The sequence below is a fragment of the Xiphias gladius genome, chromosome 6 (assembly GCF_016859285.1).
Source record: "Xiphias gladius isolate SHS-SW01 ecotype Sanya breed wild chromosome 6, ASM1685928v1, whole genome shotgun sequence".
Classification (NCBI taxonomy): Eukaryota; Metazoa; Chordata; class Actinopteri; order Istiophoriformes; family Xiphiidae; genus Xiphias; species Xiphias gladius.
Genome location: NC_053405.1, coordinates 6,630,472 through 6,649,629, shown reverse-complemented (window position 1 = coordinate 6,649,629; position 19,158 = coordinate 6,630,472). Strand labels below are relative to the sequence as shown.

The 19,158-nt window shown below is 42.0% G+C and overlaps 1 protein-coding gene across 5 annotated transcripts; it reads left to right on the top strand.

The window, feature by feature from the left end:
- The first annotated feature begins 1,058 nt into the window (after positions 1 to 1,058).
- LOC120791323 (nuclear autoantigenic sperm protein (histone-binding)) lies at positions 1,059 to 8,207 on the top strand. 5 transcript variants are annotated; one of them, XM_040129700.1, is made up of 16 exons: positions 1,059 to 1,242; positions 1,641 to 1,706; positions 2,307 to 2,420; positions 2,808 to 2,888; positions 3,147 to 3,253; positions 3,382 to 3,439; positions 3,831 to 4,279; positions 4,691 to 4,755; positions 4,841 to 4,911; positions 5,163 to 5,236; positions 5,639 to 5,827; positions 6,082 to 6,254; positions 6,486 to 6,566; positions 6,659 to 6,733; positions 7,437 to 7,568; positions 7,994 to 8,207. In XM_040129700.1, exons 1-16 carry the CDS (start codon positions 1,205 to 1,207, stop codon positions 8,030 to 8,032), a joined length of 1,812 nt encoding a protein of 603 aa, XP_039985634.1. In that variant the 5' UTR covers positions 1,059 to 1,204; the 3' UTR covers positions 8,033 to 8,207. The 5 variants fall into 5 exon arrangements, with proteins under 5 accessions (XP_039985634.1, XP_039985638.1, XP_039985635.1 ...); XM_040129701.1 differs by having other exon boundaries at positions 1,060 to 1,242; positions 1,656 to 1,706; positions 7,994 to 8,203; XM_040129702.1 differs by lacking the exon at positions 3,382 to 3,439 and having other exon boundaries at positions 1,060 to 1,242; positions 3,860 to 4,279; positions 7,994 to 8,203.
- Positions 8,208 to 19,158: the final 10,951 nt, after the last annotated feature.

Here is a 19,158-nt window from a genome sequence, read left to right as displayed (position 1 = left end):
GCTCCCTTCGCGATTACTGCCTTCTTCAACCGAATGCATACCGACACCTCCGTGGCTGGCAGAGTTAATGTGTGATAGTATGGTTTATGAAAGTCGTAACCTGGTGCGAACTGGCAAGGTGTGGTCCGGGATGAACGGAAGGCGGGTACGCACCGTTCTCCGTCCTAGGGCGTTTTTTCGCCGTGGCGATCCGCTCCCCGCCGGGGCTGCCGGGGCTGTGTCACAGGACCAGCACAAACCAGCCCAAAAACCAGCCCAGTACCACAACTCAAAATAAGACTCTGCCAAACCACACGAACTGCTTTTTACAGTCCAACGGCACTGCTACCATTGCTAAATGCATCGTTCTTCAAAGTAACACCATAAATGTTTAGTGTGCCAGCACCGAAAGCAGCTTTCCGGGGAACCTCGCCAATTACTTTACAGATTAAGATTTTTCCGTATCACCAAGACAAATCACCACTTTATAAAATAGGAATTTGTTCTAGATTAAACTACTGTACCTAACAATACACTAGTCGACTTATTGATTAGCGAGATGAATTAAAATGAATCGGCAACTATTTGAATAATGGTTGAAGTCATTTTTCATATAAAAATACAGAACATTTCACGGTTTCGGCTTCTAAAATATGAAGATGTACTGCTTTTACTTTTAATTTTCGTCATCAAGTATTAAAAAGTCTTGAATTTCATTGGCAAGTCAATTAACCTGACCGGGGCCCAGGTCACGTTAAATCATAACAGACCGGAAACACCTTTAAAAAAAAAAAAAAAAAGGGAAAAAACTTCATAAATAATTGTATTGTCCCCAGTGGTTTCTTTAATATGGTGAACACAGCGTAAACCCTGTCACAGTGTGGTGTAAGTAATTCTACTCCAGGAAAGGATCTGGATACTTCTTCTTCCACGGTTTATTGTTTTTTTGTTTTTGTTTGTTTGTCTTTGACACCACGCTGGCATGTTAGATCTGAATGACCTTTTTTTTTTAATTCCCCACGGGCGCTGAACGCATCATGATATGTGCTGCGGCCCCTTTAAATTCTATCTCCCGCGTTCCAAGTTAGGCGGAAATAGAAAGCCGTCTTTTCTCTATTTAAGCGCGCCAACAAAGACTCACGGGAGGTCTATTCGTACTTCATTCACTGAACACCAAAACTGTCCGTTTTCCTCTCGCCATTGTCTCTAATATCGTCCCGTAAAGATGCCAGAGGAAACGTCCGCCGCTTGCAGCTCCGGGAGGTAAGAGCCGCGGTTAATTTCTCTCTCTAGTCACTGTAACGTACGCTGGGAAAACACGGCTAGCTAGCATTTAGCCTTTGAGCTAACGTTGGCGACCTAGCTTTAGGGTATCGGTTGCAAGATATTGAGATAATGCAAACGTGCAGCCAGTGACTTTACATGGTAAAATAGCGGCACAGTTTAACCGCACCTGGTGGTGCCTGCAAACGCGGTTCACGAACGTCACTGTCGCCCCGGCTAGTTGGCTAACAACCATACCGCGCTAACAACAATAAAGGCGTAGCTAAAATATCCCGACGTAAACTCAGCGAGTCAACAGTGAAACTTTGTAGTGTCGCAAGTGGTTGTACTTCAGACTCTGGTCAGGTAACTTGTTTTTGGCGTTGACTCAACTCAAGTTTGAACTTCTGCAGCGCGGAGGAGAAGCCGTGCTCATCATCAGCTGCAGCAGCCACATCAGACAGGCGAGTATCCGCACTGCAAGCTCCGCTACATCTACTCACATTGTTATTTAAACACATAACTTGCATCGGGTTTTTTTTTTTTTCCAAAAATGATTTATTTTTTTAATCAAAATTTCCATTTCATCACAGCACTAAACATTGTAAATAAAAAATTATGAAAGGAGGAACAAAATAGAAAGGACTCTCTAGAGACAGTGAACACAGTAAGGTAAAATAAAAGCAGGTTGAATTTTCAGTGTTTTCAAAAATTGTCATAATTCATCGTGCTTATACTTTTTTGAGGAAATATTAGTTTATGAAAATATGTAAGGTCATGCAGGAGAGAATATTGGTAATCTCTTAGAAAAATGACATTTTTGAATAAATTCCCATTATAATCATCAATTAAAATACCGTCAATCTTGTTCTTTTACATTCAAAATATACTAAGACATCTTTAACAGAAAAAAGTTTTTAAAGTTTTTTTTTTTTTTAAATCATGTTTAAAATGACATCTGACCAAATGTTGGCCATAAAATTAGTACAGAAAGATGGATAATCTAGTTTTTCTACAACAAGTACAGTTAACATCAAAATGTTGTTGTTTTTTTTTCCCTTCAGCTCTGGCGACATCATGGAGGAGGCAAAGAAACTGATTGGCACAGGAAACAGACATCTAGTGATGGGAGATGTTGTTTCCGCTGTTGCTGTTTTCCAGGATGCCTGCGGCATGCTGTGAGTGCTTTAGGGAAAAGAGCTTACTGAGTGCAAAATAATAATCGCTGTTAATATCAGCGAGATAGAGATAAAAATGATGTTGTCCCTGGAGTATTCACTCATTTTCTGCTGGTTTTCTGAGGATTCATTTTGTGTGTGTGTGTGTGTGTGTGTGTGTGTGTGTGTGTGTGTGTGTGTGTGTGTGTGTTTGTGTGTGACCTCCTTCACCAGCTTTTGAAATTTTGTATTGAGACTGAAAGGCTTATAGAAATGAGTTCAAATAATACCTCCATGTAGTAACTACATTCCAGTAGCATGATTTTGATTATGTAATGTTAGGCTGTACTTTGACCCTCCTCGGCAAAGCTTGCTCCACTCAGCGCTTGTATGTTGTCTTTCTGCCAGGGCTGCAAAGTACGGGGACACTGCAGATGAGTGTGGTGAGGCCTTCTTCCTATGTGGGAAGTCCCTACTGGAGCTTGCCAGGTTGGTTAACTTAAATTGCTCACAATGAAAACTAACTTATACTGCATTTTTGTACAGTAATATACTGATGTCTTGTCAAGCTCGGAATACAGTTTTAAGTTTTAGCAGTGACTGTAGAAAGGCAAAGTGCTCCCTGGACAACTGTTAAATTAGTTTCAGAGAGAATTTCTTGATTTTACCCTTTTAGCTTCCCTTGTAAGTAGTACCTCTGTTTACTTTGGATAACCCAATGGTCTTCCTTTTTTGTGTTTTGGTTAGGATGGAGAACAGTGTCCTTGGTAATGCCCTGGAGGGAGTCCCAGAAGAATCAGAGGAGGAGGAGCAACCTAACGACCCAAATATTGAGAGTGCCAACAACCTTGATGGTCAGTATCTTAAACATTTATGGTTATTATTAAAGGTTGTCTGATTACAGGAACAGGATATGATTTTTATAGACAAATAACTCTGTTCAACTTTTGTAATTCTGTCTTTGATTGCTTTTCCATACTAGGAAAATTGAAATTCCCTATACAAAAACGGGGGGGGGAAATGACCTTCCTGGTCAGAAGGTTAGGTCAAATCAACTTTATTATTGCACAAAATCACAAGTTTGTTTGAGAGCTGCCGCTATTTTATCAAACCCCAGCTCACAAAATGAGGTCTAAAACTGGCTGCATCCACTGTCTACATTAAGGATTTCTAGATTTTTTTTTTTTTTCAAATTTTATTTATTTTCTCTGCATGTAAAACCTGAGTCTAATGGTCAGCGTGGCTCACTTTTATTAGTTTACACATCAACTAATATTTAGATCAAATAAAGGCAGGTTGTTATCATACAGCAACACAGCATTTGATTACAAATTTCTTGACAAATGAACATTAGTTGAAATGGCAGGCTAATGTCATTGTCAGGAAAAACTCACCTTGGTACGTATTTTAAAGAAACTAACATCTGTTAAGAAATGATTTGTCATGTGACACTGGTGCAGAAAAAACTAGAGATGAGCTACGAAAGCAGGTCTATGATGCAATGGCCGAGCAGGAAAAGACCGATGCAGCTGACACCAAGCTGAAGTCTGAAGATCCAAAAAGCACTACTGGGGTGAAAAAAGAAAATGGCGTGGCAGATTCCCCAGTAGAACTTGTGAATGGATCAGAGAGAGCCTCAGAATCCCCTGTGAACGGTGAAGAGAAGAATTCAGTCCAGGAAGCTGCAGTGAATGGAGTTGAGAAGACCCCAGTTGCTCCTGTGAACGGTGTGGGAGAAAGACCTCCTGGGTCTCCTGGAAAGGAAACTGTGACAGAGAAGGTACAAATTGTTAAAGAGCAGAATGGAGAGGCGACCGAGGCAAAGCCAGAGGGCAAGGAATCCAAGTCAGAGGCTGAACAAGACAAGGAGGAACCAGAGGGCAGTAGACTTCTGGATACGGAGCACTGTTGGTGTGGGTGGGTGGAGCACAAGCTTGGTATTTCGAGGTAGAAAACAGTCAACATTAATGGGTGTTAATGACTGGGTAAAGGGGAATGCACTGGAGCAAGTGTAAACTGCACTATTGGAAACATTGTGTTCTCCTTTTTTTTTTTTTTTCTTTTCTTCTTTAAACACATTTACATTCAGTTTCTACTTAAGCCACACTATAAAGTGTGTGTGTGTGTGTGTGTGTGTGTGTGTGTGTGTGTGTGTGTGTGTGTGTGTGTGTGTGTGTGTGTGTGTGTGTGTGTGTGTGTGTGTGTGTGTGTGTGTGTGTGTGTGTGTGTGTGTGTGTATAAAGTACCTGAGTATCTTGCTCTATGTAATTATACTCCTGTTCCTTCTGCAGATGACGATGACGACGACGATGATGATGATGACGACGAGGATGGAGAGAAAAATGGACAAGATAAGGTGAGTTCCGATACATGGAAGTGTCTTTGACACAACTGTGAACATATTAATTTTTTGACACATGCCTGATGCACTGATCCTCCAGGAAGAGGAAGAAGTTGGGAATTTGCAGTTGGCATGGGAGATGCTGGAGGTGGCTAAATTCATCTATAAAAGGTAAGGGCAACACTGCAGGATGAAGTTAATGGCAAACTAAGACCCACGGCACAAAATAAAATAAATCGACATTTACGATTTTTATACTGAACACGTGAGTTTAAGCAGGTCACTCGAAAAACCAGAAGTCTGGTTACCTGCATTCAAATCCAGACTTATAATGGTAATAAGTGCCCTGCTTGAGGATGTGAGACAATATGAGGTCAAACTGCCTTTTTTTTTTATAATTAATATCTTATGGGCTCCCACAGAAAGGAAAGCAAAGACGAACAGCTGATGGCAGCCCAGGCATATCTGAAACTCGGGGAAGTCAGTGCTGAATCAGGTACATTTTCCTGCAGTTTTCCTCTGAATTACAGCACTTGCATTATTCTGCCATGGCTTCTTGTGGAATCTTAGATTGGCCACTAAAAAAAAAAATGGTCACATTCAAACTGATTGATCCTGTTCATTACCTATAATAGTTTGTACGCAGGTCTGGGGGCCTTCCGTGTTTTGCTGTTCATAAAGTTTTTTTATTAATTTATCTTTTTCATCACATAGTGTGAATTGCATGCACTGTTAAACTCAACAGACCAATGACATATGAACACTGGTGTTGGAATGTCAGTGTCTCATTGAACATGTATAGGTATTTCATTCACCGCCAGTGTGGCAACTACTTCCGCTGCTTCTTGTAAAATGCTCCAGTTTAGCAGAATTAAATGTGTTCCTTTTTTTCCCCCAGGTAACTACCCCCAGGCACTAGAAGACTTCCAGGAGTGTCTTGCCCTGCAGCTGAAGCACTTACCTCCCCACAGTCGTCTGCTGGCTGAGACCCACTACCACGTCGCTACCACACTGTGCTACATGGACCAGTACAGCCAGGCCATCCAACACTACAACAGCTCAATAAAAGTCATTGAGACCCGTCTGGGTAAGGTTGTCTTTGTCTGGAGACCAGTGTTTTCAGAACTGTGGCCTTGTTGTGCACATAACCTTGAGTGCTAACTCATTTGTAGATAATGAATGAGTTGACTGGCAGGTGGTTGGAAGAATGTGGCATCTCTTTGGAAAACACCCACTCCCTCTCATAAGTTGAACATAATGGCAACTGACTGCGTTTATCCAGTTTACTCTTCCGTATCATGCTTTTCTTGTGTTTTAATCCCGTTCGTTGTCTGTGTACAGCCATGTTGCAGGAGGTGATAGATGCAGCAGAGGGAGCAGATGGGGCAGCAGAAGAGAAAAATGAGATGGAGGAGCTGAAGCAACTTCTGCCAGACATCAGGGAAAAGGTGGAGGATGCCAAGGAGAGCCAGAGAACAGCCAGTACTGCCTCCCAGGCCATCCAGCAGACACTAGTGGGTACAGAGTCAGGGTTTAAACCGTTTCCTCAACTTAACTGTGCACTCTTGTACATTTTTGGTGTGCCTGGCTTTCTTTCTGATAGCGGTGAAATGTACTATTAAAAACTGACCAGAAAGGGTACTTGACTGTAGTTTAAATGTAAAAACAGTATTTTTTTTTTTTTTTTTTATTATAAATTATTAAATTGCAACCTTGGCTCTGGGTAACTGACTACTCTCTTGTAGGGTGGTGCATCAACCTCATCAGCATTCCCATGTGAAAATGGGGGCCCTTCATCATCTTCAGCATTTGCAACAGCCAGCCAGGTAAGGACATTATACTGCTGTACATAGATGTAAAAACTTTTTTATAAGCTCTACTTACTGTGTAAGAATCTGCCCAAACTTTTCTATTTCAGATTTCAGTTAAATCATCTGACAGCGCCTCGTCTTCCAAAGCAGTCTCAGACATCTCCCACCTCGTCAGGAAAAAGGTGAGACCCACTAATCTCCTCTTGCCATTTTCCATCAGTCATGTTTTGCTTCATCTTGATTGCCGTCAATGTTATTTCACATCATAGGTGGGGGGGGTGGAAACAAAGCAATTTCCCTTTGGGGATAATTAATGTGTCTCTGATTCTAAAGTCCTGCCAAAATGTAAATGATTCTGCACTTTTATTTAATTTTTTTTTGCCGGGCATAATGAAAGCTGGGATCTGTCATAACCACTGAAGGAATAAAAACCTTCACAACTGACTCCATACTGGAGCTATAATCTGCATATTGAAACCAGCCATGTACCGCTCACTTTTTATGTTGTAAAGACTGTGTGCTTGCCTGCTTTGTTTTGTAGGGATGTCCTTGAGATGATGTGTTGTGGCTGCGGTGTGACCTGTGATGGTTACCGCAGTGTAGTTGTGGCATGTGCGCTATGGTGACTGCATTGTGGTAGCGCTTTAATCCCAGAAATACAAGATTTGATTATGGACTGACTTGCGTGCACGATCCATTGAATTTCATCTGTGATCTTCACACAACTGTAATTGGTGATGGCTGCTTATGGCAAAGACGGCTTCAGTTGCCCAGTTGTAAATGGCAGCCTGAAAGGTTGTTTGCATTGAATTCAGCTGTGTTGTACAGAAGCCTTCAGTCTTCTCTTCTTCTTCCCCCTTGTCCTGGTCTTATGTTTATACACAGAGGAAACCAGAGGAGGAGAGCCCAGTAAAGGACACTGATGCTAAACAAGCGAAACAGGAAGCCAAAGTTAATGGCAGCGGTGAATCTAGTGCCAGCAACGGCAATGGAGTCCAGGAGGGAAAATCACAGGAGGCGAGTGATAGGCTTTATGTCTTTATGTACTGATATGTTTGCATAACAGCACTAAGAAGATTGTGCTGTGAGGATGCTACCCCGCCTCAATGGAAGGGACGGCCAAACATACAGTAATTACTTGCGTATGAGTTCCAGTCATAATTAATTAATTTAGCTTCAGGTTTGTTTTGTTTTTTTTTGTTTTTTTTTCTCTCTTCTTCTTTCTCAGTAGCTGTAAGTTTTTATGTGTAAAAGCTCACATGTTACACTCTACATGTATGTTGGAAATTTACCTCTTAAATAAATGCCTGCTAGGAAGTGGGAGGAATCCTGTATAATTTGATACTTTAACTCATAAACATGATGAAACTCCATGGGATAATTTTTTTTTTTTTCGCCCTCTGTTGTTTTTAAGTGTCCTTTTTTTACTTTGTTTCCTGCAGCCTGCCAACCAGTCAGCATCTGTCGAGTCTTCAGCATGACGGTCCATGCCTCTTTCCTGATCTTCAAAACCAGCACAGCATGCCTGTCCAGCCCCTCTCCACCTTCAACAACTTTGTTTTTGTAAATAAGATCCATTTTCATAGTCTGTCCAGTTTTGTATACTTGTAGTTAAAATTAAAAAAAAAAATTAAAAAAAATTTAAATAAAGAATTTGCAGATGTAAGTTTGAATCGCCACTTTTTTTTTTTTTTAATATAAAGACTTTGTGTGGACTTGAAACTTGGCGAAAAAACACTAGATAATGACTGCAGCTCTTCCAATTGCAAGAAATGAAACATGCGCTGGTAGTTTGGTGGCCACACTAGTTGGCCAACTTGAATGTGTTTTTGTCACTTTAAGTTAAACTTTGGTTAAAGGAATTCTTACATCAAACACGTAAGTGCTTAACATAAATTGAGAATATCCAGAGTTAGGATGGGCTTTAACCACAAGAATTCGTTGAATGTTGGAGTGTACACTTGTTAAACATAATGTATATTGCCAGTGAATGCTCCAACCTAGCAACAGATGCTAGTCATGTATACAATTTGCAATTATAGATTGATTATAATTCTTAAGTCACAATAACGTAAACCTTTTTAAAATTGATATTTCTCTGGTTTTCTTTGAATCTTCAAAGACAGTAAATTGAACATCCTTTTGAGTTTGACTGTAGGTCATATAAAATGAGACATTTGCAAATGTCACCATTGGCTCGAGGAGCTTGTGGTGGCCATTTGTCATTGTTCCCTGACATTTTATTTGATAGTTAATCAATGTAGATAATCAGATTTTCATTAATTAATGATTAGTTGCGGCTGTAAAATATACCTTGTACAGCTCTTTTGTCATAATGTGGTTTAATTTTAACACCAGACTTGATTAAAATTCCTCTGCACTTTTTTTTTTTTATATAAATGTACTTCCACACACTCATCTAAGACCTATCTTGCATAACTAGGCTTCTACTGTTGCCCCCTGCACATTTAAACTGCTACAAAAGGAAAGCAAATACCTTAATTGTCTTTAAAAGATAGATGAGAGGAACCTTACTTGCACACACTAATCAAAGTTTGTGAGAGTAAAGTTGGAGATATCTGCCACATCCTCATTGTAGAGATGTTTTCTGCACGGCACGTCCGTCTCATTGTACGTGACGCGACTGGCTTCATCTGTGGGTGGAGGGTCTTTGTGGTCCTTCAAGGTCAGCAGGGAGGAGAGTTGATCCGCTCCTGAGGGCTGTGGAGCTGCGTTTTCCGTGGACAGTCACAGGAAGAGAGGACACCTGTACGGAGACGCGAGGTATACCAGCAACACATTCAAAAAGCAGCGTACACTTGCCTCCAATGCAAGATAGAGAATCCATTGGGGATACTTTCCATTGTTGTCAAAGGTAAAATGGCATTTGTTTGTCCAGATGTAGGTGGTATGAAAACCTTCAAATTTCCCTATTGCAATATTGCCTTTTTTTTTTAATTGAGGATTTACAATGTGTTAAATTTTCCTACGTACTGTATATGGTTATAATCAGCTGTGAAACTTTCTGCCTAAAGATGACAAAATCAGTCTTGACATAGCAAGGACCAAAGGAACCACATTACACTACTGGATTTTATCCGCACAACAAAATTCCTTAGCTATAATTGCTTCTGATACGTTGACTTCTGGTACAGAATAGTTCAGTTTACTAATTTTTAAAAAGAAAAAAAAGAAAATTGGACCCCAGCGAGTTCCTTCTTAACCTACCATAGTTTGGTATTTATAGTGCTTGGTGCCGGTCTGATCAGGCATTGCAAGGTTCTGCGCGCCTCCATCTCGGCACGTTGACCAAACGTGCACACAGCTCCATGTAGCCCACCCCAGGTTTTACAGAAGCCCACACGCAGTCAGGCGCATGAACGACTACCTTGCCTCACCTTCTACCTAAATCAAAAAGGCCATAAAACGTCCCCTCAAATTTGTGTCTGAATATAACATCTAACTCACATCTTAAACGGTAATTGCACAGTGCTGTTGGTGTAGCAACCGCCGCATGCAGGGAACCCAATAACTGCTGGGAGTCTGGGTACCCGGGGTAGTGAGTTTAGCCGGACCGCGCTCAGTGGCGGTTGAGTAGGCAGACCGAGCACTGCCACCCTCCAGTGGCCACTACGGAGCTGTTGGTGTTGAGATGATAATACAAAGTTATGACACGTATGCGGGAGTATTCAGTGATTGGTCAGTCAGGGATATGGTTAAACTGTTCACGTGAACAGACTTAGCAGATGGCTGTTTTCAGATAACTTTAGACTTGTATGATTAACTCCGACAGATTAAGACTAAACTCCGCCAGATGGTGCAATCAATTTCCTGCGTACCTCTGCAGGTGCAGAGGTTTGAACATTCCGTCTTGAAATGAATGAAAAGTTGCTATTTAGTCCCACAGCCATTATACACCACTTGAATTTGATTAATCAGCATCCTGATATCATCATAGCTTCATCATCCCACAAATGAGAGGCCAGGCCCCCCCTTTGCTGTATAACTGCACAATCAACGGGTAAAAGCACCCATAACACCGGGGCATTAGACTGGCTCAAATTCCAATCACTGAAGAATGGATTTCCACCTTTTTCACAGCAGTACACAACATTAAGCTGAACACGCAGGCGTCCCTGGTTGTATTGATCAAGGAGTTCCAGTCGTGTCTCAGCCACAGGACGGCAGTTTGAAGACGTCCCGGTTATAAACATCCAGGTCTCTTGCTGCCTGTACCTGCACCACCAGACAGACGTGTGACGGCGTGTAAATTACTAGAGATTAAAACATGCTAACTGCAGGTGCATTCTACGGCTTTGTGATAATGGGACCTGGCCTCCTCGCAGGAACAAACACAGTATCTTACTTCAGTGTTTATAACCCCCTTGAAATTATGCTGTACTGATTTATACAATGGGCCAGGTTTGTCTTTATACTTCATTGTGACAGCAACAATTTTTTAGGAGGCTGAGCTCAGGACACACACCTTTTGGGATACGAACAACCAAAAAAACAGATTTTTACTTTTTTTTTTTCTTAACTTTTTCCCAGATGAGAAGTTTATTTGATTCAGGACAAAGCGGATTTTTTTTGTGCCATACCCCTTTCCACTCTGAACTCTGTTTAGCCTGGTCTTGACAAATTTTAAGTCAGTCACTTTTTGTAAATGACAATCAACCCAGCTCTTCCTCACTAGGTGGTGTCCTTACCTGGGCGCAGGCTGTCTGACCGACCGGAGGGCACAGTTTCCAGGGGTGATGCTGGAGGTTGGAAGGCGGGGAGACTCCCGGTGGGCACTGGACAGGGGGCAGCAGAGTCGGCGGCCCCACTTCCAGACCGTCTGAGTAGAGAGCCGCTACCAGACGCAACGCTTTCTGACAGGCTTCCACTCCCAGAACCAGATCAAAGAAGACCACAAAACCAGCTCTGAAAAACCAAAGGATGATATTTAATTATTTAAATATAAAGAAAGGTAAGTGGACTAAAACACACACAAACCAGTAGGGAGTTTGATATGATTGCTTTGCAACTAAATCTTATATGAGTCAGCATGGCCTGTTGGATTTACAATACACTGTATATATGTGGATGGTGTAGAGAAGTAAACGGACGCAGGGTCATAGGGGGCTGGACCCAGAGAGTCCAGTGGGTCCATCGTGCATCTTCCTGACGGAGAGGATAAGGACCTCGCCTGGAGCTGACGGAAAGATTGAGATTTTTATTTGAGCAATACAGACACACACTGAAAATGAATTATTACTGAACAGCCATTTCATCTGGAGACTCATGGCTGCAAAACCAGATTTCATAAACATGTTTGACTGAAATTGCAAATTACATACCAGCGAAAGAGGCGCATGAACGTGAGTCTTGGTTTGGAGTGGATGGGGAGGTGGAGTTGGAGGAGGCTGTGTGCGGGGCCCGAGAGCTTCTTTGACTCTCTCCATCTCTGCCTGTAAAGTGGCAATTTGCTGGAGATTCCCCCTCTGAATCAGCTCAGGCTCAGTCCTCGCTGCCGCTGCAGAAACGCACAGACCACAAGATATCCTAACTAACAGCAAATCTGCGTGACCACTACTGACCCATGGATATTTTGAACTTACGTTAACGTTTAGCTCACGCAAGTCTGAGGGCTTTCACACATTTAATCAACTTGTCTTAATTACAAATTTTAGCCGATCCTCATGACTTTGGCGATCCCCATCATTCAGCAGGTTGACATTTTCGGCTTTTAGCGAAATGACTTGACAACTATTGGGTCTATTGAAATGAAATTCGACACAGATCTCGTGGTAATTTCCCAACTTTTCCTGCAGCTGATTTTGGCACAATATTAAGTACAGACATTCATGGTTCCTAGTGGATGAAACCCACTGACTTTTCCTCGGGTGTCACCCTGAGGTTGACATTTGTGGATTTTAGTTAAACGCCTCAACAACTGTTGGAGGGATTGCAATGAAATTTGGTACAGACGTTCATGTCCCCATCAGGGTGAGGTGTAATAACTTTGGAGAACTCTTAACATTTCGTTCAGTACCATCTTCCGGCCAAATTTTCATATCAGTGCTGTCCAGTGCTTTGGTTTATGACCGAATACCTGCAAAACTGACACGCACATCAACCTCAGTTGTACTTTGTGCTTATAGTGCCCATTACCTCGTTAGTTTTAGCAAATTAAAACGGTGAACATTATACCTGCTTTCATCAGCATGTTGGCATTTGGACGTTAGCTTTTATCACACCGTCTTAAAGAGGCGCTAGCATGGCTGTTGGCTCTTAGTCTTGATATGTTACCATCACTATAAAACTGCGTCGTTTTTTGGACTGCACTCGCTCATTTGGAACTCACGGAACTACCGCATTTCCAGCAACGACCCACGAACTCATAGACTGTAAAAAATAAAGAGCTGTGTTTTATTAAAAAGCCTGTCCAACCTTCGTAGTCATGGTTTCTCTCTCTGGTCAGCTGGATCCTGAGGATCTCCTCCTCCGGTCTCTGGTTCTCCCGCTCCAAAACCAGCAGCTCCGAAGCCCGGACCCCGCTGAGGAGGCTTCACCTCTGGATACGAGGATAACACCGATGTGGCTCAGGACCAAAAGGTAATTTACCCTCAGTTTTATGCCCTAAATCTGCAGCGTGTACCAAGTATCAGAATCATCATCTTTTGTCCCCCTGGACACAATTCTCCAATCAGTGTGTGCGTTTTGCATTCATTATATTTTGGGTTCTATGTCTGATCATGTGAAGAGAAACAGTGGAGCAGAATCTATTAAACATGGACTTGGTAGAGGAATTCAGGAAAAATCAAGTTGAGTAAACTAAAGACTTCACTGAAGTGTGAAGTGTTGAGAAAGAGAGTTATACACTGACAAGCGCTTCGTATTTTCCCTTCGTCATTCTTACTCCTCTTCCTGGCCTTGGCGGATGCTGCTGGCTGGTCCTTCTCCAGACTTTGGGCTTTTGCCCGCAGGTCAATCATCTGTGCCACAATGGCCGGATCCGAGCCACCTGATTGCACATATGCCTGTTGCAGGGCTCTGCAACAAAGAGACCTGATTTACCCTCACTCAACCGGGCAAACTCAGTAGAACTCCTTCATATTCACATTGAAACAAGCTGACAAACCAGACAAAGGAGACGCAGGCGCCGGGTGAAAATCTGCATCTGTTCTTGTCTTTTTTTTTTTCTTCTGCCAGTTGTTTTTAAAATAAATTCCTCTGAAAGAATGTAGGTATATACGTTCTCTGGGTAGAGAGAGGGCCATCTACAGAAGAAATGAGCTCGTAGTTGCCATGATGCATCTTTTTGTTCTTGCCTGGATGTGGCTGATCAGCAGGTGAAGAGACCTTTTGCACACTAAATAGGAAGAAGGAAACAAAAACACAGTAGTACCATCTAAATTAGATCATTTTGTGACATCTAATCAAAAGTCTCCCAGCCAGAATCCACCCTACAATACAAAATTCAATTGATTCCACCACAAATGTTGCAATAGGGAACTACCTGGGCATAATGAAATACATAATTGATGCTCTGAGTCATACAGCAGCCAGGAGAAAAAACAGATTGCGTGGAATACTCCTCTTGGTGGCACAGCACTGCAGAGGCAGTCAGTTTTATTTGAATATACTACATTAAGTATCTGTGCAGACATTATTCACCTTAATAAATACACATTAAATAAATTCTTTGTTTCAACTATTCCTGTTGTGTCAGCACAGTTAATGTTTAGAGACGGAAATGTTGTAGGTTTGAATCCAATTCATGAGTCAGCGCTGGAATCTCAGCTGCTGTGTTTCCTGTTGGTTTGTCTTTGAGCAAGACACCGAAACACTAAATCCTCTCTTTCCGTGATTTCACTCTACCAGTGGTGCAAAGCAACTACGTACAGTTTTCGGTACTTCTACCTTACTTGGCTATTTGCATCTTACGCAACCTTTTTACGTGTACTTCAAGTGTTGAGGCACTTTGTTTTAAGAGAAAACTTTGTACTTTTCACTCGATTACATTTAATTTACAGCTGTAGTTACATTGCAGATTTAAAATGCATTTTAAAAACATATGATCTTGTAAAATAATTTCAACCTCCATGTTATTACCCGAAGGAAATCTGGCAGTAAACACAGAGGTCGCAGGAATACACTGAAAATCGGAAATCTAGAGTGGTGGACATAAAAGCAATTTAAATATCAGTATGAAAAGTAGATATAAATGTTTAAAATAAATATACTTATTATAAATAAAGAAAACAGCAGCAGATCAAGCCAAGGATAGACACACAGCTACCATCCTGTATTAAAAAAAGTGGAAAATTGTCAAATATAGAGCCAGATGGTGCAGTTCAAATAGATAAAGTGCAGGTTTGCAAGTTGTATAGTTAAATATGATGCATTGGTATAGATTAAACTACCCAGCAGTATATGAAGTAGTTTAAATTAGCTCTACTTCAACCATCAACAACAATAAACTGCTGCTTATAATAATCCAAGAATGTAATATTGATAAAAACAAAAACACTCAGAAGCGGGACATTCTGATTACTGACTACTTTTGTATTTAATACTGCGGTATTGCTACTTTTCCTAAGTAAACCTCTAGTGTACACTGAAGCTTACACACACACACACACACACTCACACACACACACACACACACACACACACACACACACACACACACACACACACACACACACACTCAGTTCAGCAAGTTGTTGTCATGTTTCCTCGTTCCTCTCCTCCTGCTCTCTCAGCTCCATCAGCAGACTCTCCAGGTGAGTTGTGTTGGCCAGCTCTGACACACACACACACACACAGACACACACAGACACACACAGACACACACAGACACACAGACACAAACACACTCAGTTCAGCAAGTTGTTGTCGTGTTTCCTCGTTCCTCTCCTCCTGCTCTCTCAGCTCCATCAGCAGACTCTCCAGGTGAGTTGTGTTGCTCTGCTCAGTCAGGACGCTTACCTGATGGGCCAGCTCTGCCCCACACACACACATGCAGACAAAAAACACAGGCTAAGAGCAGTCCCCGACATCAACATCCAGTGAAATTTTGAGAGAATTAGAATTTCACACAAAGGCAGAGGGAGATATTTGGTCTGCGCGGCCTCAAGCGGCTTACAGCATTTGTCCCTCCCCCTCCCTTTGCTGCTCCAGCTGCTGGTTGCGAGCCTACATCGGGGCCAGTTGGCGCTCGCGGAGCGTCGCCATTTCCCTCATCTCATTCAGTCTCTCACCATGACCCAGATGACGCCCACCCGCCTAAAGACCACATTTATAAATGCATAGATTTATGCCCGGCATTGCTTTTTAAACATGTTACACCCTGGAGGAAAAAAAAAAAAATTTCTTCTGCCAACTCGGGACCCAGCGTCATTAAAATGGGCTCTTTTCTCGTACCCGTCTTCAACCACAGTGACCTGTGACTCCTTTTGGCACCGCCAGATGATGACTTATTCTATTATTAAAGAGCTTTTACAACATAGAGGGAATGGGAGCACTTATAGTACCTTGACATACATTAAAGTGCTAATCACTTACCATATAGGCTGCATAGTAAAAGTAAGGGGAAAAAAGAAAAAGATGTATATGGTATAAGGACAGAGAAGAACCACTGAGTCCACCCCTTTATCTGCGTTCCTTTTTGACCAGTTTTCTTCAATGGACATCCTCAACGTGTGAAACTGAAAGTCAGAAGAGAGACATCATGTTGTATTCGATCTTAATGTAATAAAGGAAAGAGAGAAATATTGTACAGTATAAAAAAACAGTGTAACACCCCGCAAACTCGCTTTTGGAAATTGCTCTTCCAGTGTGTCTTGACTGACATAATCCTATTCAGACATGAATTTTTAATCAAAGACCATGAAATGCTCGCAGTGCTGGGTAGGATGACAGCAAAAATGCACTTATATACACAAAGTGTTGCACTGACACTTTTATCCCTGCTGGGTTCTGACGAATCAGGCTGATCTTTACAGGGCAACGTATGCAGTTGGACTGTATCTGAAAATATCTCTTACATAATAAAACACATCCGGCTCACTGGGAACGGATGAAAATACGCATTGTGTTCTCGGTGTCAACGCTGGATGGGCGTAGTCCGGTTGGTGCGGTGGTTGAGTTCTACCTCGTAGGTCGGATTCTGCAGGGCAGCACCGTCTGTCCGACCGGCCGCCGGTGCGTCCTCCTGACTTTGGCTCGGCATCAGCACTCGTTCCCCCGCTGACCTCTCATCGACACGCTCAAACACAAAGAAACATGGGAGGTTTTCAACCTCATCGGTTTCTTAACAGCGGTAACAGGGATGCCCCATAGGATCGACTCTAGCCACTACGTCACCGGCTCGGTGAAGAGAACATCCACCAAAAAAAACAGAACTCACTTCTGTCGTCTCTGTTTTCTGGCAAATTATATCAGTAGTATTCAGCTGTCACGTCAGCGTATGAGGCACACCTGTTCAACTGAATGCAATGCGGCAGCCGGCAGCCCTAAGTTCTTGAGGCCATAGTTAGTGGTGGAGTTGTGCAGAAGGGAATCATAGCTAGGGCTCTGTAATTCTGGTTTATATCTAAAGAAAAAAAATCCAGGAATTTATCCAAAAAACATGAGAAAAGTAATGTGGAAATTGGATAATCACTGTGTAATTTACACATATATGTTCAATTTATGTTAGTATAGACACACTCTGGTGCACAATCATTTCATATATCTCTTAAATTCTTACCAGAAGCATTTTCCTTACCAAGTTATTTACATGTCACATTGTTTTCTCTAATTCAGTGCCGATTCAAGCAATTGAACTCTTTCCCTCCCCTGCTGACTTGCCTACCTGATCCCGAAGATCCGGGGTTCCCGTCTGTTCGGGGTCCACACCTCCACCGCCGTCTCTCAGAACAATTTCAGAGCCGAGTCTTTGCATCCGAAGGTTCCCGACCTCGCCCCCGGTGCAGAGCGGGGCTTTATGTTTCTCGAGCAGCCCGGTGGAGCGAAACATCATGTTACAGGCCCCACAGATCGACTACCTTCTCCATCTGGTGTCAGAACTGGTGGTGCAGCCAAACTAGGCTGCAGAATGGAGGAAAAAAAAAACAACTTTCCAGAAGATAGATGAAATAAAGTGATTACCTATTAGTAAGATTACCTATTAATAGCCTACCCATAAACTGAAATACAGTGGGAATAACACACTTGAAAGTAGTACACAAAACAAATGTTGCCAAGAGGATTCTTAGAACAAAAGCACAACCTCCTCTTATTATTGTTCCAAATTACACAGACAGTCAGTTCATTCAAAGCTTGTAAAACATGTCTGGCTTGTTCCCTGGTAACTGTCACCGTGCCAGTGACTTTGTTGTAAGGCTGTGATGGTTTCCTCTGAGCATAATGGGTTATTTCATAAACCACGCCATTTTGTTACAGGTGTCATTTTAACCCCTTGTCCACCAAAACTGAATCCACGGCCTAAAGGTGTTTTTTCAAATATCTGAAAAACAGCTTGGATATGAATAGAAAGAAAATCATGCCACAAGAAAGTCTTTGCAGTTTTGGGATATTAGCTTGTCAAGAATACAAGACTTAGACTTTCTGGGCTTTAAAATGGTTAAATCTGCTACTTACTTTGTTATTCATCAGGTATTATTGAATAAACCTTATAAATCAATACGTCTGTGCAACAAAAGGTCATGTTTATAGGCCACGCCCAAGGAATACAGTTTAATGGGCTGTTTGTGATGTGTGCTTTTGTTCTCATACATAGGCATATTATTGAGGCATTATGTTCCTGTCAGACACAGACTGTCGGACACGGCACTTCTTTTTCTAAGCTGTACGTGAAATAAAAAGCGAGCACTTTAACGGAAGGGTGTTCATTATATCAGAGTGAATTTAGGTAGAACAGACAAAAAATTGTGTTATCGGATACATAAACGTGCTTTTAACCTTAGTTTTGGTTTAGAGTGAATGGTGGATGATGTCAAGCACCAATCATGTGGACAGAGGTGACATAGTGTTGGAGTTGCAACACCAGTCTTGAGACCCACAGCAGCTTTCGTCAGCCTGAAAAGGCCATCGGGCCCCTGCTTTCCTTACAGAAATAAAGGGTCATGCCACTGTGTCCCCCAGTAGGGTCCAGTCGGTATTCGGGAACACGTTCTACCTATCTTAAACCTAAACACTAGAATACCGGACTTTGTGACTGGGTGCTGAGCCTGTTGATTTTCGAGTGAGTTCTCGTGCCAAAGCATTAAAAAAAAAAGTCTGATTTTTTTTTTTTTTTTTTTTTTTCCCCCACTGTAACTTTATATTTACATTTTTTAAAGTCAAATCAGAAATAGGGTTTTCCTCTGAATTGTAGTCTTAGGAAAGAGAGCTCGGTCAGATTATTATTAACAACAGTCATATCTGCCATCAGCTGAGTACAGTATATTTCCAGGTGTATACTTTTTTTTTTTTTTTTTTAAATGCTCAGACGGTTTCTCATCCTCGAGTGAGCACTCTGAGAGGCTGGATGCAGCCGTGCAGCGGACGTCTGACTCTGGAGCATCTACAGAAAAAGGCCTGGACCTCAGTGAGTGCACCCACTCTGACAACT

Excerpts from the sequence above, each read along its gene's own strand:
- LOC120791323 (XM_040129700.1), top strand. The coding sequence starts at position 1,205 with ATGCCAGAGGAAACGTCCGCCGCTTGCAGCTCCGGGAG. Across the intron at positions 4,912-5,162 it reads GCTAAATTCATCTATAAAAG|AAAGGAAAGCAAAGACGAAC; the intron begins GTAAGGGCAACA and ends GGGCTCCCACAG. Across the intron at positions 6,734-7,436 it reads CCCACCTCGTCAGGAAAAAG|AGGAAACCAGAGGAGGAGAG; the intron begins GTGAGACCCACT and ends GTTTATACACAG.